The sequence below is a fragment of the Alnus glutinosa genome, chromosome 10 (assembly GCF_958979055.1).
Source record: "Alnus glutinosa chromosome 10, dhAlnGlut1.1, whole genome shotgun sequence".
In the NCBI taxonomy this organism is placed as follows: domain Eukaryota; kingdom Viridiplantae; phylum Streptophyta; class Magnoliopsida; order Fagales; family Betulaceae; genus Alnus; species Alnus glutinosa.
The window spans coordinates 21,119-33,322 of NC_084895.1; the positions used below are offsets into that span (position 1 = coordinate 21,119).

At 37.7% G+C, this 12,204-nt stretch overlaps 1 protein-coding gene and 1 pseudogene across 1 annotated transcript; both read left to right on the plus strand.

Moving 5' to 3' along the window:
• Positions 1-9,370, plus strand: LOC133879383 (protein PHR1-LIKE 2-like). The gene is made up of 8 exons (XM_062317924.1): positions 1-68; positions 2,309-2,377; positions 4,013-4,220; positions 7,560-7,636; positions 7,758-7,812; positions 8,279-8,354; positions 8,442-8,511; positions 8,824-9,370. The coding sequence occupies exons 3-8, from the start codon at positions 4,028-4,030 to the stop codon at positions 9,217-9,219; spliced, it is 867 nt and encodes a 288-aa protein (XP_062173908.1). The 5' UTR covers positions 1-68; positions 2,309-2,377; positions 4,013-4,027; the 3' UTR covers positions 9,220-9,370.
• A 1,391-nt stretch (positions 9,371-10,761) lies between these two features.
• On the plus strand, positions 10,762-12,197 carry LOC133879915 (E3 ubiquitin-protein ligase WAV3-like; annotated as a pseudogene).
• Positions 12,198-12,204: the final 7 nt, after the last annotated feature.

The window sequence follows — 12,204 nt, forward strand, 5'->3', positions numbered from 1 at the left end:
CACACTTTGCTAGATCATTTCCATTTTTCTTCCATCAACTAAGTGCAACAACTAGATGGAGGACTGGGGTAATTTCTTCTGCTCTCAATTCTTATCATGCATGAGATCAATTTGGTGTGCAATAGCTATTGGAAGCTTTTTAAATCTTGGGATTGGGCAAGCTTACTTTTCAATTCATGAGAATTGTGATCTATTAGTGGTTCTGTTTTACTAATTTCTTGGTTATTCTTGTGGTCAACATCATGCTCATCTTCTTTTCTTTATAATTTGGTATGGATCTGGCAGTTTGCCATTATCCCATTGATTCCATGGTGTCAATGGTTGTTAACATCTTAGTGGTTCTTTTAATTCAATTTATCTAAAATTTTACTTTATTTTTATTTTCACAAGTTGTAGAATGGACAGAGAAGGATCAATATATATTTATAAGTTTATAACTACAATAATTGCAGCGAGGTAAAATTGTTGTCAATTTATTATTTATTTTTGTGGTGGTTGTTTCTATTCCTTCTGATTTTTTTTCTTCCCATTATTTGGCTATTGAGAGATAAATGATTGAATACTTGGTTGATGGACAAGTACACCCAGGCTCACTATATTCCCCCCTGCCCCTTAGCTCTTTCCCTTAAAAAAAAGAAAAAGAAAAAAGAAAAAGAAAAAAAAGAAATAGAACTTACTAATCCCAAGTCCAAGGGTCAAGAAACTCAAAGCAACTACTTCACTGTAGTTTAATGACTTGGAGTCGGGCCTTTCTTAAGAAAAGATTTGTATTGTAATAACTCCTTGATAGATTGGATTATTGCATATGTGCTCATATTTATGTTGGAGGATGCTATGGTAGAATCAAACAACTCTACCTACTAGATATAGCTTGTTGAATGCCATAACTCCAATTGCCTATCTATTTGTTTAGGGATTTTATCTGGTCTCGGAATGTTCGTCTCTTTCAATTTGGAATTGAGGGGAAAACAGTATATTCTCTTAACTTTCTGTGGTTCGTCTTGTTGTTTACTTAGGGTCCGTTTAGGTTTGCGATTTCAAAAAATGCGATTTAAATTAACGATTTTAAAATGTGCGATTTGAAATAAGTGATTTTTAAAAACGCAGTTAAGCGTTTGGCAAAATCGCAGTTTAGCCTTTAAAATCGCGAATTTACCATTAAAATTCTGTGTTTTCAAAAAAGCACCATCTTATCTGCGATTTGAAAAAGTAGATTTTCTGCGTTTTTAAATCGCAATTTTTAAAAACGCAGTTCCCAAACGATCTATGTTCTGCGATTTGGTTTAAAATCGCACTTATTGTCTACGAAATCGCAATCCCAAACGCACCCTTAGAAATACAAATTTTTGTAATGTGCAAATATTTGTTTAATTTGAATGCATTAATTGAGTGCATGTTGACGTTTGGATGCAGTTATGTATCTATCATAATGTTTGAGAAAAGACTATGTTATGGGCACGTTCTTAATTAGAAATTTAGAGTGAATTCTTTTGGTATTTCACATAAGATAGCAGCTGTGGGATTTTCAATTGATCTTTCTATTCTGGGACATCGTAAAATTCAGGAGATGGAGCAAACGATATCTAAAGATTTAATCTCATAGTCACAATTGATTACTTAAAATTATTTTCAAGCAAAATATTTTAACGGGTTTTGTCCTAGATTTTTTTTTCCTTGTTAAGTTAATAACTGGTTTAGACATTTTATCTTTATAGATGCACTTAGAGGCTAAGCGAAAGATTTTGTGTTCACTCCATATTTCGGAAATAACGACTTTGTTTTAAATAGCTGGAATTCTATCCATGGATGTTCATAGATAGTGGTTAAACATTTGACTGTTGGTGGTAGGTTATCTTAGGGCCGAAAAAAGGCAAAAAAAAAAAGAAAAAAAAAAGGGAGCTTTATGTTTTGAACCAAAGAAAAAAAAAAGGGAAGGTAACTTAATGATGGTTGTTAAATAGTTCTTGAAACTTCTCACAACATACAGTTTTTCTCTTTTTGTGCTAAACAAGGTCTCATGGTAAAAATACTTTATTTTCAAGTGATCTAATTGTTCTTGTACAATGTTTCTCAGTATAATAAGTACCAAACATGGTTTTTGAGATTTAAGAAGCATGGGTTTGGCACTATGTCCATACGAAAATGTCTTTTAAAAACATAAGGTGCTATGGAGCTCTTTTTATGATACTCTTTCTGGTGATAATTACTACTTGGTACATTTGCTTATTGATACAATTGCTTATTATATATTTCTCCTCATCATAAATAAATGTATTATTTATATGTTTTGTTCTGCTTATTTTCTCAGGTTCACATAAAATTTGAAGTCCAATTGTTATCGACGATATAATCTACATTGCCTTTGTTACCTTTTAAGGTAGATTTACTTAATCTGTTTTTCACTTACATTATTGTTTTGCTATCTAATTTCAAAAATATCCATATAACACATGCTTGGCCTCAGAGAGCTCACATTAGCTTAAATTTTGCTAACTTTGCCTTTAAGTAATGGTTCATGTTTTCCTTCGTGGTTTTACTTCTCCTTCCTTTCTTTTTCTGGTGGGTCTCATTTTTCACTTTGTAGTTGCTCATTCAAGTGCGGTAATATTTGTGTGAAAAATTCATATGTTTGTGGGTCAGGAATGTAACAATCCAAGAACATAAATTTGGATTTTATTGTTTGTAAGTTTCTTTTGACTAAAAATGTTGGGAGTATGAGGTCCTATAGAGACTTTTCACCTATGTATGACATGTTATTATTTACAAGATGGAATTAGAGTGATATCATGAGTACTGCCAGACGGTCTTTGTGATATACACTTCTGCTATACCATTTTCTTCCTTTGAACTCCTTTCAAATACATTTGACGTAGAACATCTTAATTTTGTTAGTTTTGGATTAAACTTATGCTTCGTTTCCAAGTTATATATTATCTATGATCTGTAGACACTTATAATTAATGTGCATGTAGATATACCTGTGACTGTCATTCTCTATGAGTGGAACCATGGATAATTTTGATTATGGAGGAAATATTTGAGCATCTGTTAAGTTAATAGTGCAGTATATGACCTATTTGTATTCAACTCCCCTCTTTTCTCACGTCCCTTTCATATGTTTACTTGGTTACTAAGAACTTGTCGAGGAATTGAAGGGAGTTTCGAATCTTTCTGGGTTTTTGTTTTTTCATCTAGATTTCTTGTTCTTGGCAATTAAGTGGAACACATTTGATAGTGTTTGGACTTGAATGGAATTTTTTGTTTTGTTTTTGTAGACAATAATTGGCTGATATTTGTGTTGTAGCTTCTATAATGCGTTGCATCTGTATAGTATGCTGAATTGAATGAAAGAATCTTGGTTTAAAATTTAAAGATTGTACATTTGGCATTGTGGTAGTTGTGTGATACTACTTTACACAAGCATTTGCTTCTTCACGCGTTGTTTGTTTCGATGTATGCGGCGTATGCCTCTTTTGATACTTTTAAATAATTATCATAAAAATAAAAAATAACAAATTTTGTTATAATCTCTGTTTGGATTTTATGGTTCTACTTGGTTACTAAGAACTTGTCGAAGAAATGAAGGGAGTTTCGAATCTTTCTGAGTTTTTTGTTTTTTCATCTAGATTACTTGTTCTTGGCAATTAAGTGGAACGCATTTGTTAGTGTTTGGACTTGAATGGAATTTTTGGTTAATTGGCTGATATTTGCGTTGTGGCTTCCATAATGCGTTGCATCTGTATCGTATGCTGAATTGAATGAAAGAAACTTGGTTTAAAATTTAAAAACTATACATTTGGCATCGTGGTGGTAGTTTCATACTACTTCACACAAGCATTTGCTTCTTCACGCGATGTTTCTTTCGATGTATGCCTCTTTTGATACTTTTAAATAATTATCTTAAAAATAAAAATAACAAACCCTAGCTGTTTATTTACTGTGCTGTGCTGAGATGTGCTTCTCTTCTTTTGCTACTTGTTTCTTTCTGGGAATTTGGGGGTTTTGGGTATAGAAGAAGGAGAAGAAAATGTACCCAAGAATGATTCAGCCCCACCACGAAGGTGGCATAGTTGCTCAGGAAGACATCCCATTGCAGGGTACCGCTGGTAGGCCCGACCCATGCCTCGTTTTGACCTCCGATCCTAAACCTCGCCTCCGTTGGACTGCCGACCTTCACGAACGTTTCGTTGATGCTGTCACTCAGCTTGGTGGCTCCTCTAGTCAGTATTTTCTTTCCTCTTTCCTTCTCTTAATTCTTTCTTGCTTTTGTCAATTTTTTTTTTGTTTCTTCTTCCAAATTAATAATCGTTGTAATCTCCCCAAACCCAAAGGTATGTTCTTTTTGTAAATGAAGCACTGGGCTAATCTCCCAAAACTCAAGGTGTGGTCCTTTTGTAAAATGAAGCACTAGGCTTTTGGTTTGTTGCCCACCAGTAAACAAAAATATGCGCTGTCCTTGTTAATTCATCCTTATTTTTGGACTTTGTAGTCTTAATAGTTATGCAGATGTTAAACCTGTGCATGCTTTCCTTTTTGCCATACTTATCCTGCTCTTTTGAGGGGATGGGTTTCTGGCCCTTTGCATAGATAATTTTTGTTGGGGACTAGGATTCAAGTGGTTAACTTTTTGTGCTTTTCTTGAGTTCAATTTCAGTTGTAAGTATCTATCTAATTTGTCATCTTCTATTATTTATAGTATCAATCGTAAGTTACTGCAGTTTTCCCCTGAAACTTAGATTTGCGGCTTGTTGTAGCAAAAGACGTGTGATATCTGGCTCTGGGGAATACCATAGAAGTATTGCACAACTCATAATGTATTAAGAGTTGTCTTCCAACACCCTAAAACCATATGGCAAATGAATTTTTCTCTTCCTGTCGGAATATAAAGGCAAAATATGTTTATCATCTACAAGGAAGCCACGTTAGATACTTGAGAAGTCTGGCATGCTTGGTTCTTAGCTTAAGTCAAGGTTTCCTTCTGTAGCCACATCTTGCAATCGCACTTGGGTGCATGCTGTTGCCTAGAAGTGAAAGCTTGCTTCTGCTACCATAATGTTGAGTGAACTAAGAAAGGGTTCTGTTGCTGCAATTGGAGGTTTTAATCACTCCATCAGTGGAGATGGATGCAATGAAATTCTAGTGGAGAGTACCGAAAGTGTGCAGTATACATCAATTCTTGTTTCAAGCTCTAAGCCACAGTATGGGAACACAAAGTTTGACAAACATCTTAGTATCAATAGATCCATCGTATTACATAACCTTCATAAGACAGTAGGGCCATTTGTATAATGAGGCATGCCACCTAGGAATTCTTCAAGATGTTGTGTTGGAAAGTCTGTCACAAACTAGAGTCATCTAAAACATCTTTTCTTGAATAGTATCTACAAAAATATTAGTGTATGCGGCAAGGTTTAGTTAGAGGTTCCTTCCTCATGATTATACTTTATAACTTTTTATTGTCTTAACATTGTTGATCAATGAGGAGTATGAGGGTTATGCCATTTTTTGTGTGGACAGCAGCCTTAGGAAAGATCTTGACGCATGAGAATCTGCGTAGGCGCAATATAGTGGTGATTGAGTGGTGTTGTATGTGCAAGAAGAGTGGGGAATCCATTGACCACCTCTTACTTCACTGTGATGTTGCACGGGATAAATGGAGCTTTTTTTATATTTTGTTTGGGGTGGAGTGGGTTATGCCACGACGGGTGCTGGATTTGTTGAGTAATTGGGGCAATTCGTTAGGTCGTGGTCAAGTTAAGCAAATTTGGAAGTAGGTTCATTTATGTGTCATGTGGGGTCTTTGACATGAAAGGAATGCTCGGCACTTTGAAGATGTAGAAATGGTGGTGTTGGAGTTGCGTCGAAACGTGCTTAATACTTTATTTGTATAGTTCTCGGCCCATCATAACCCAAGTCGTGTTACATTTGCAGAGTTTTTAATTTCATGCTATTATGTTTTCTCTTTTTAGGGCACTTTTGTATACTTCCTATGTAATAGGATTGCGCCCCTCTGCGCTTTTTAATGATATGACATTATTTATCAAAAAATGAATATGAGGGACTTAACTTTGCGTCCATTAGCTAAAGTTGTTTTCTTAAGATCTTCACTAGGGTGGTTCTCTAGAAGAATCAGCTTGCTTCTCTCAGCCTTGTCAACACTTTGGATGTAATAAACTGTAAGATAAATTTTTAGTGGTTTTTCTGGTTCTCCTTTTGTACTTCTATATTTATGTGTTGTAACTCTACTTTTTCTCCCCCCACAGACAGAGAGAGAGGGAGAGAGAGAGAGAGAGAGAGAGAGAGAGAGTTGTTTTTACCAAACACTTTTGTGATATTAGATATCTCTTGGTCTTTAGGTTCCTCTTGGCAGAGAAAGTTGTCTTTAGTGTGATGGCTGAACTTTCATAACAATAGAAGAGCATTGTAGGGATCATAAAGGTTCTTTTGCTTTCTTGTCTGTAACTATGGCTGGTTGGGGTGACAACTGATTAGGGCTAAGCACCCAATCTCCTCAGATTGGTGCTCAGCTCACACCAACAGCCAAACCAAACCAAGGGGGGTAGGTTACCCAACCAAACCAACTGACCAGCCCGAGAGTGAATGTGCTTGAGAAACAGATCTTGTATTGAAGACAGAACGGTGCGTCGTGTGTGGAGGGAACGCCTAAACAAGGTGTTGTGTGCAGAGGAAACACTGGAGAGAGAGAGAGAGAGAGAGAGAGAGAGAGAGCTGAGGAAGAACATGTGAGTCTAAGAAGAAAATAAAGTAGGATTAGTTAGGGTTTTTAACTTTTTGTTGTATTTAAAAATATATAATAAATGGTTGGGTCAGGTGTGTTGGGTTTACCAGCACCTGACAAACCCAACACACCTGACCCGAAATATTTAGAACTCTTTTTCTCACCCTACCGATCGAAGGGTGGGTGGGTTTACCAGCCCAAACCCCGTTGGTTTGGGCCAACTCAATGAACAGGCCTACAACTGATGCCTTAGAGATGGGCTTTTCATCTGTTTTGTTGAGTTGTGGGGAACTGGGGACATTGGTTATTCTCGGGGAATTCACCTTCTCCTTTATGTGCATTATTTTCTTATTCCTCCTTATTTGCTTCCTGAGAAAAAGAGTAGAAGTATAGAGGGAACACATTTTAAGTTATATAGTAATCCAGTATTATATTGTAGGGTCCTTACAGTCTCTCATGTCTGATTAAGAAAGTGAAGACATTTGAAGTTATATAGTATTCCAGTATTAGTTTGGTTTTCACAGTTTTCCTGGTTTGATTTATTAAATCGTACTCAGCAACATGTTAGCTGAGTTTGCAACTTAAATTGACAACTTTATGGAAGATTTGAGATAACTGAGGCTTGAGCTCAGTATGATTAGCCTTGTGTACAAGTTTTCTAAAGCTTAGTCATGAGCTGAATTTCAGTTGGCCACAAGTTGCTTGTACGCTTGCCAGCCTACTAAGAACTACTTTCTAAGTCTTGACTGACTTGTTGGGAATCTCGTATATTTGGATTATCATCTATTAGGATCCTTATGAGGGCGTAAATTGTTTGCAGAAGCTACGCCAAAGGCCATCATGCGGACAATGAATGTGAAGGGATTGACTCTTTTCCATCTAAAGAGTCATCTCCAGGTTTCTTTTATTACTTGACTATTGATGTGACGTGATATTGAAAATTCAGCGGTATGTGCTTGTTGTGAAAGTGAAAACTTTTAAGGACTTTTTATTGAAGTGTGATTCTTTTTGTATACAGAAGTACAGGCTAGGTAAGCAATCCGGAAAGGATATTGGCGACGCATCCAGGGATGGTAGGCTTGCTATAACTGTCTCTCTCTCCTTTCAATCATGTGATGTAGACCCTAGAGTTTCGCTATGATGAACAATGTTTGATATCATCCAATTTCAGTTTAGAGTTTCTATTTAAGAATGCTTTAGCTGTTCTCTGTGTGCGCGCGCGCAGAAAGAGATAAATCTGGCTATTTGACTTGTCTAGTCAAGAAAAAATGAACTACACAATAGCACTTCATCATATTTGAACTTCCGAGAGAAAGATCAACTGGATATTATCATATAGGGGATACTTCAATTGAGAAGTCCATTGATATTACTCAGGGCTCCAAACTCAATGGTGGTGCTAAACACGAGGGTTTGTGTAAATATTGAAAAAAAACACCAATGGCAAACAAAAGAAAGTTATGTTTGAGTACATCTCTGTTAAATTATGTGATTAGGATCTCAATGATTAAACTGATTTCTTTTGGCACTTTATTGAAGGGATGCCTGCTTCATACCTTTTAGAAAGCCCTGGCACTGGTAATTCTTCCCCGAATTTGCCAACTTCTGATAATGAGTAAGATAGAATTTTCAAGCTTTCTTCTGAGCTCTTATGACACCTAAAAATTACCAAATTACTAAATGTCATAAATGTCATTTTCAGTGGTTATGAAGTCAAGGAGGCCTTGAGAGCACAGATGGAAGTGCAAAGTAAATTACATCTGCAAGTCGAGGTATCTTTCCTTTTAATGGGTTGTTGGATGTTTTCATGAATAGTACGCCTTAGTCGTGAGTTTCTTGCAGTGGATTTTGTTAGATAACTTGAGGATTTTCTTTGAATATAGAATGCATAACTGATAACTCTGAGCTTTTTGTATTTTATTGGCTGGCTTGTTGACTATTGCCTTGCACAAAGCTTAAAGTACTTCCTTGAGTATGTAAATGGGAGTTGAAAATGTTCAACTCCATGTTCTTGTGGGCATTCTTTAGAGTAGAGGTCTGGGTCGATGATCTAGCTAGCTGATCTTCCTACCACCATTGTGTAGGCTGAGAAGCACTTGCAGATTCGACAGGAAGCAGAGCGTAGATATATTGCCATGCTTGAGAGAGCTTGTAAGATGCTTGCTGATCAATTTATTGGAGGTGCAGTTATTGACACCGAAGGCCAAAAGTTTCAAGGATTGGTAAATAAGACAGCAAGAAGTTCCTCCCTTGATCCACTTGGCTTCTACTCATTGCACTCCAATCAGGTGACTGGAGTGCACGGCTCAGAAGAAGAAGTTCCACCTGGTCTCCACCCCCAAAGGGCTGACTGTTCCACTGAAAGCTGCCTAACATCACACGAGAGTCCTGGAGGATTGCCTCTGGAAGGATCTCCTAGTGGAGGGAAGAAAAGGATGCTAAACTTGGACCCAACCACTGCATCTTTGATTTGGGGTTAATTGAACACCCTTGTTGTACAGTATTTCAACCGTGCTCATCTTAGTGAGCTTGTATTGATATTTATAGCTTTTACACTATATTAGGTTAACGACAACTCTACCTCTTTACATTGAAGTATATCTCTATCTTATACATTTGAATTTCTATCTATATCTCTCTGTCTCTGCATGCTGTTTACATTTATCTCTCTATCTCTGCATGCTGTTTACAATGGAGTCTAACTCTAGTATAACTCTATCTTATCTCTTTATCACTAGAGTTCCGTATTGGACGATTATCCCTAGACTCACATTTAGGATGCGAGTCTTTAGGTAATAAGTCGTGTGTGTTAATACCCTCCCGCAAAGTCAACAGGGGAGAACGGACGTTGAGCTTGAAACACAACCTTTGAAACCGAGTGAAGACGAGATTTAGTTAGAACATCGGCTAATTGGCAGATATGAGTCAATCCTAATGCTTGTCCTGGTTCGGCTGGTGGGACATTATTCTCAAATAACCCATCTGAAGAAAATGAGCATTAGATATGAGTTGATAAATAGAAGATATTGGGAAAGGGAGCTGAATTTGTGGAGTGTACGTGGGTGATAAGCATCATACTGATTTGTCTTGAGCTAAACACATTTTGTATGCGGGGAATATGGAGTACATGTTTAGTCTCTTAATCCATAAAAACATAGCTGCATTCATTTAATCAATTGCCAAAAATTTAGGAGTTGTCCCATTTGTTAGTCTTGTATGCTAACCACTCTCTTTTGCAAGATCTTAACGTCTAGTCAAGTGTTACCGAGTAGGTATCGTTACCTTTGCAAATTGCTTAACAAATCTTATCAGGTGAGGTAGCAATCAGCCAGTAAATTGGGGTCCCATGACACTCACAGGCACAGTTCACGCTTCACACCCTCATAGGGCGGCTATTGCAGTTCAAAAAGACAAACTGATATTTTCCATAAAAAGCGAAAGGGCAAAACTAGTGGCCTACAAAGTATCAATCCAGCAACTGGTACTACCAGATAATCCTACTGACGTTGTATCTTTCAACTTTCAACAAGTATACACAATTTATTTGTACAACTCAACATTTTGTTGTTTTATCTTCTTCTTTTTTTTCTTTTTTTTTTAAGTGTTAAATCAAAGGATAACAGTTCGATATAAGGGATGAGGATAGGGTGCAATATACAATATGGACTGCACGTGTGAAAGGGTATAGGGCCCCACTTGGTCAGACCTAAGTTCAAATACTTGTTCAGACTGTCCAATCAAATGGGATACGGGTCCTCTCAAATGAACTGTTCGTATTGTATGCGATAAAAACAGCTCTTTGCACCTGATCTAAATGCATAAATGAGTTGTTTATATTAAATCATTAAGGTCGGCTAGGTGCCCCTATGCCTTGTATGCCCCAAGTGGCAAATGGAATGCGACGGGTGGAAGAAAAGTATATTTGGCGTCAAGCCGCCAACCCAACAAGTAACATGTCACTTTGCTTTATCTGCCTTGTATGATATATGACCAAGCTTAAAGAGTCCAATGCTTAATGCTCTCATGCTTTCCACTTTGCTTGCATCTCCTCCAATGTTCGTCATGGTAGTGTCACCTGCCCCATTTGCCATGCCCATTGGACCCAACTGCCCCGCAGCCTGAACCCTCATACAACGACTCCTTGATGACTCCATTGCTACTTTCCGTATCCACAGGCAATCCTTCTTGCGCTTTGCCCACTATAACGACAATGAGCTTATTGAACCCGATCACTTGCATAATCATCCCCGCCTTTATCTCTCATTACTGCCCATTCCACCCAGTGCAACTTTCATTCATCTATGCAAATGACTAGTAGTCACACCTCATGCCTATACCAATCACCCCTACATCGATTGACCTGCGGTCCTCATCACAATTGCAGTCACTTAACAGGCAAACTCCTTATATTATGTGCACCTCCTCAAATCGAGCTTTTTCTTTCAGTGAAGTTAACACATCAACAAGCAACCGACTTGGTCTTAGTTGCGAGTCCCAATGGGCCACACCTGAGGCTGCTCAAGCAGTCAATCGCATTGGTGGTTTTTTTCCTTAGACCCATTGATCGTTTAGCCATTGTTACCTACTCATCAGATGCAGCACGTGCCTTTCCCCTTAGGCGCAAAACATCCTATGGAAAGCGGACTGCTCTACTAGTCATTGATCGGTCTATTCTATATGGGGCAAGCAAATTCATTTGAAGGGCTTAAAAAGGAGATTAAGATACATGAAGATCCTGTCCACAAAAATCCAGTCTTCTATCCTGCATTTGTCTGATAGTCCAACACGATCTTACCATGCCGTCAATATGGAAGTGCCCATTCCAATCCATAGGTTTCATGTGGGGTTCGGATTTGGCACTTCAAATGGGTTCGTCATGCATGAATTTGAACAGTTCCTATTAAGAATGCTAGGAGGCGTCATTAGAGATATCCAGTTGAGAATTTGGGAGGAAGTTAATTGCAAAATCACAAGGATTGGAGAACTAAAAGGTGGTGAAGAAAAGAGGATCTCATTAGACTTGGGAGAGTATGGAGATGTTCGTGTGGGATATAGCTACGTGGAGGGTGAAGTTGACGAATGCATTAGAACGGGGGAAACTGTAGTGAGTGTAGGGGATAAAAGTAATACAACAGCAAGTGCAGGGAGGGATGTGAGCATTGGTGGCAGGACTAATAGCGTTGAAAGTTGGGATTACCATGATCCTTACATGGCTACAGGCTTTGAGTTCATCCAGCTTACCCAACAAAGATTTGTATGTTATGTATGTCTATACGAATCAGCAACCATTTAGAAGATGATTTCAGTCATCCGGGGCCAATGTTAAGTCTGGTTACTTAATTGAGCTGCTAAGCTTAAAACCCCACTGGGATGTGCAATACATACCCATACCAATACAACAAAGGATTTGAATTGTCAATTCTCTCTTTTCTTCTTATTGTCATCCAGTTGTTTAAGAGATGATA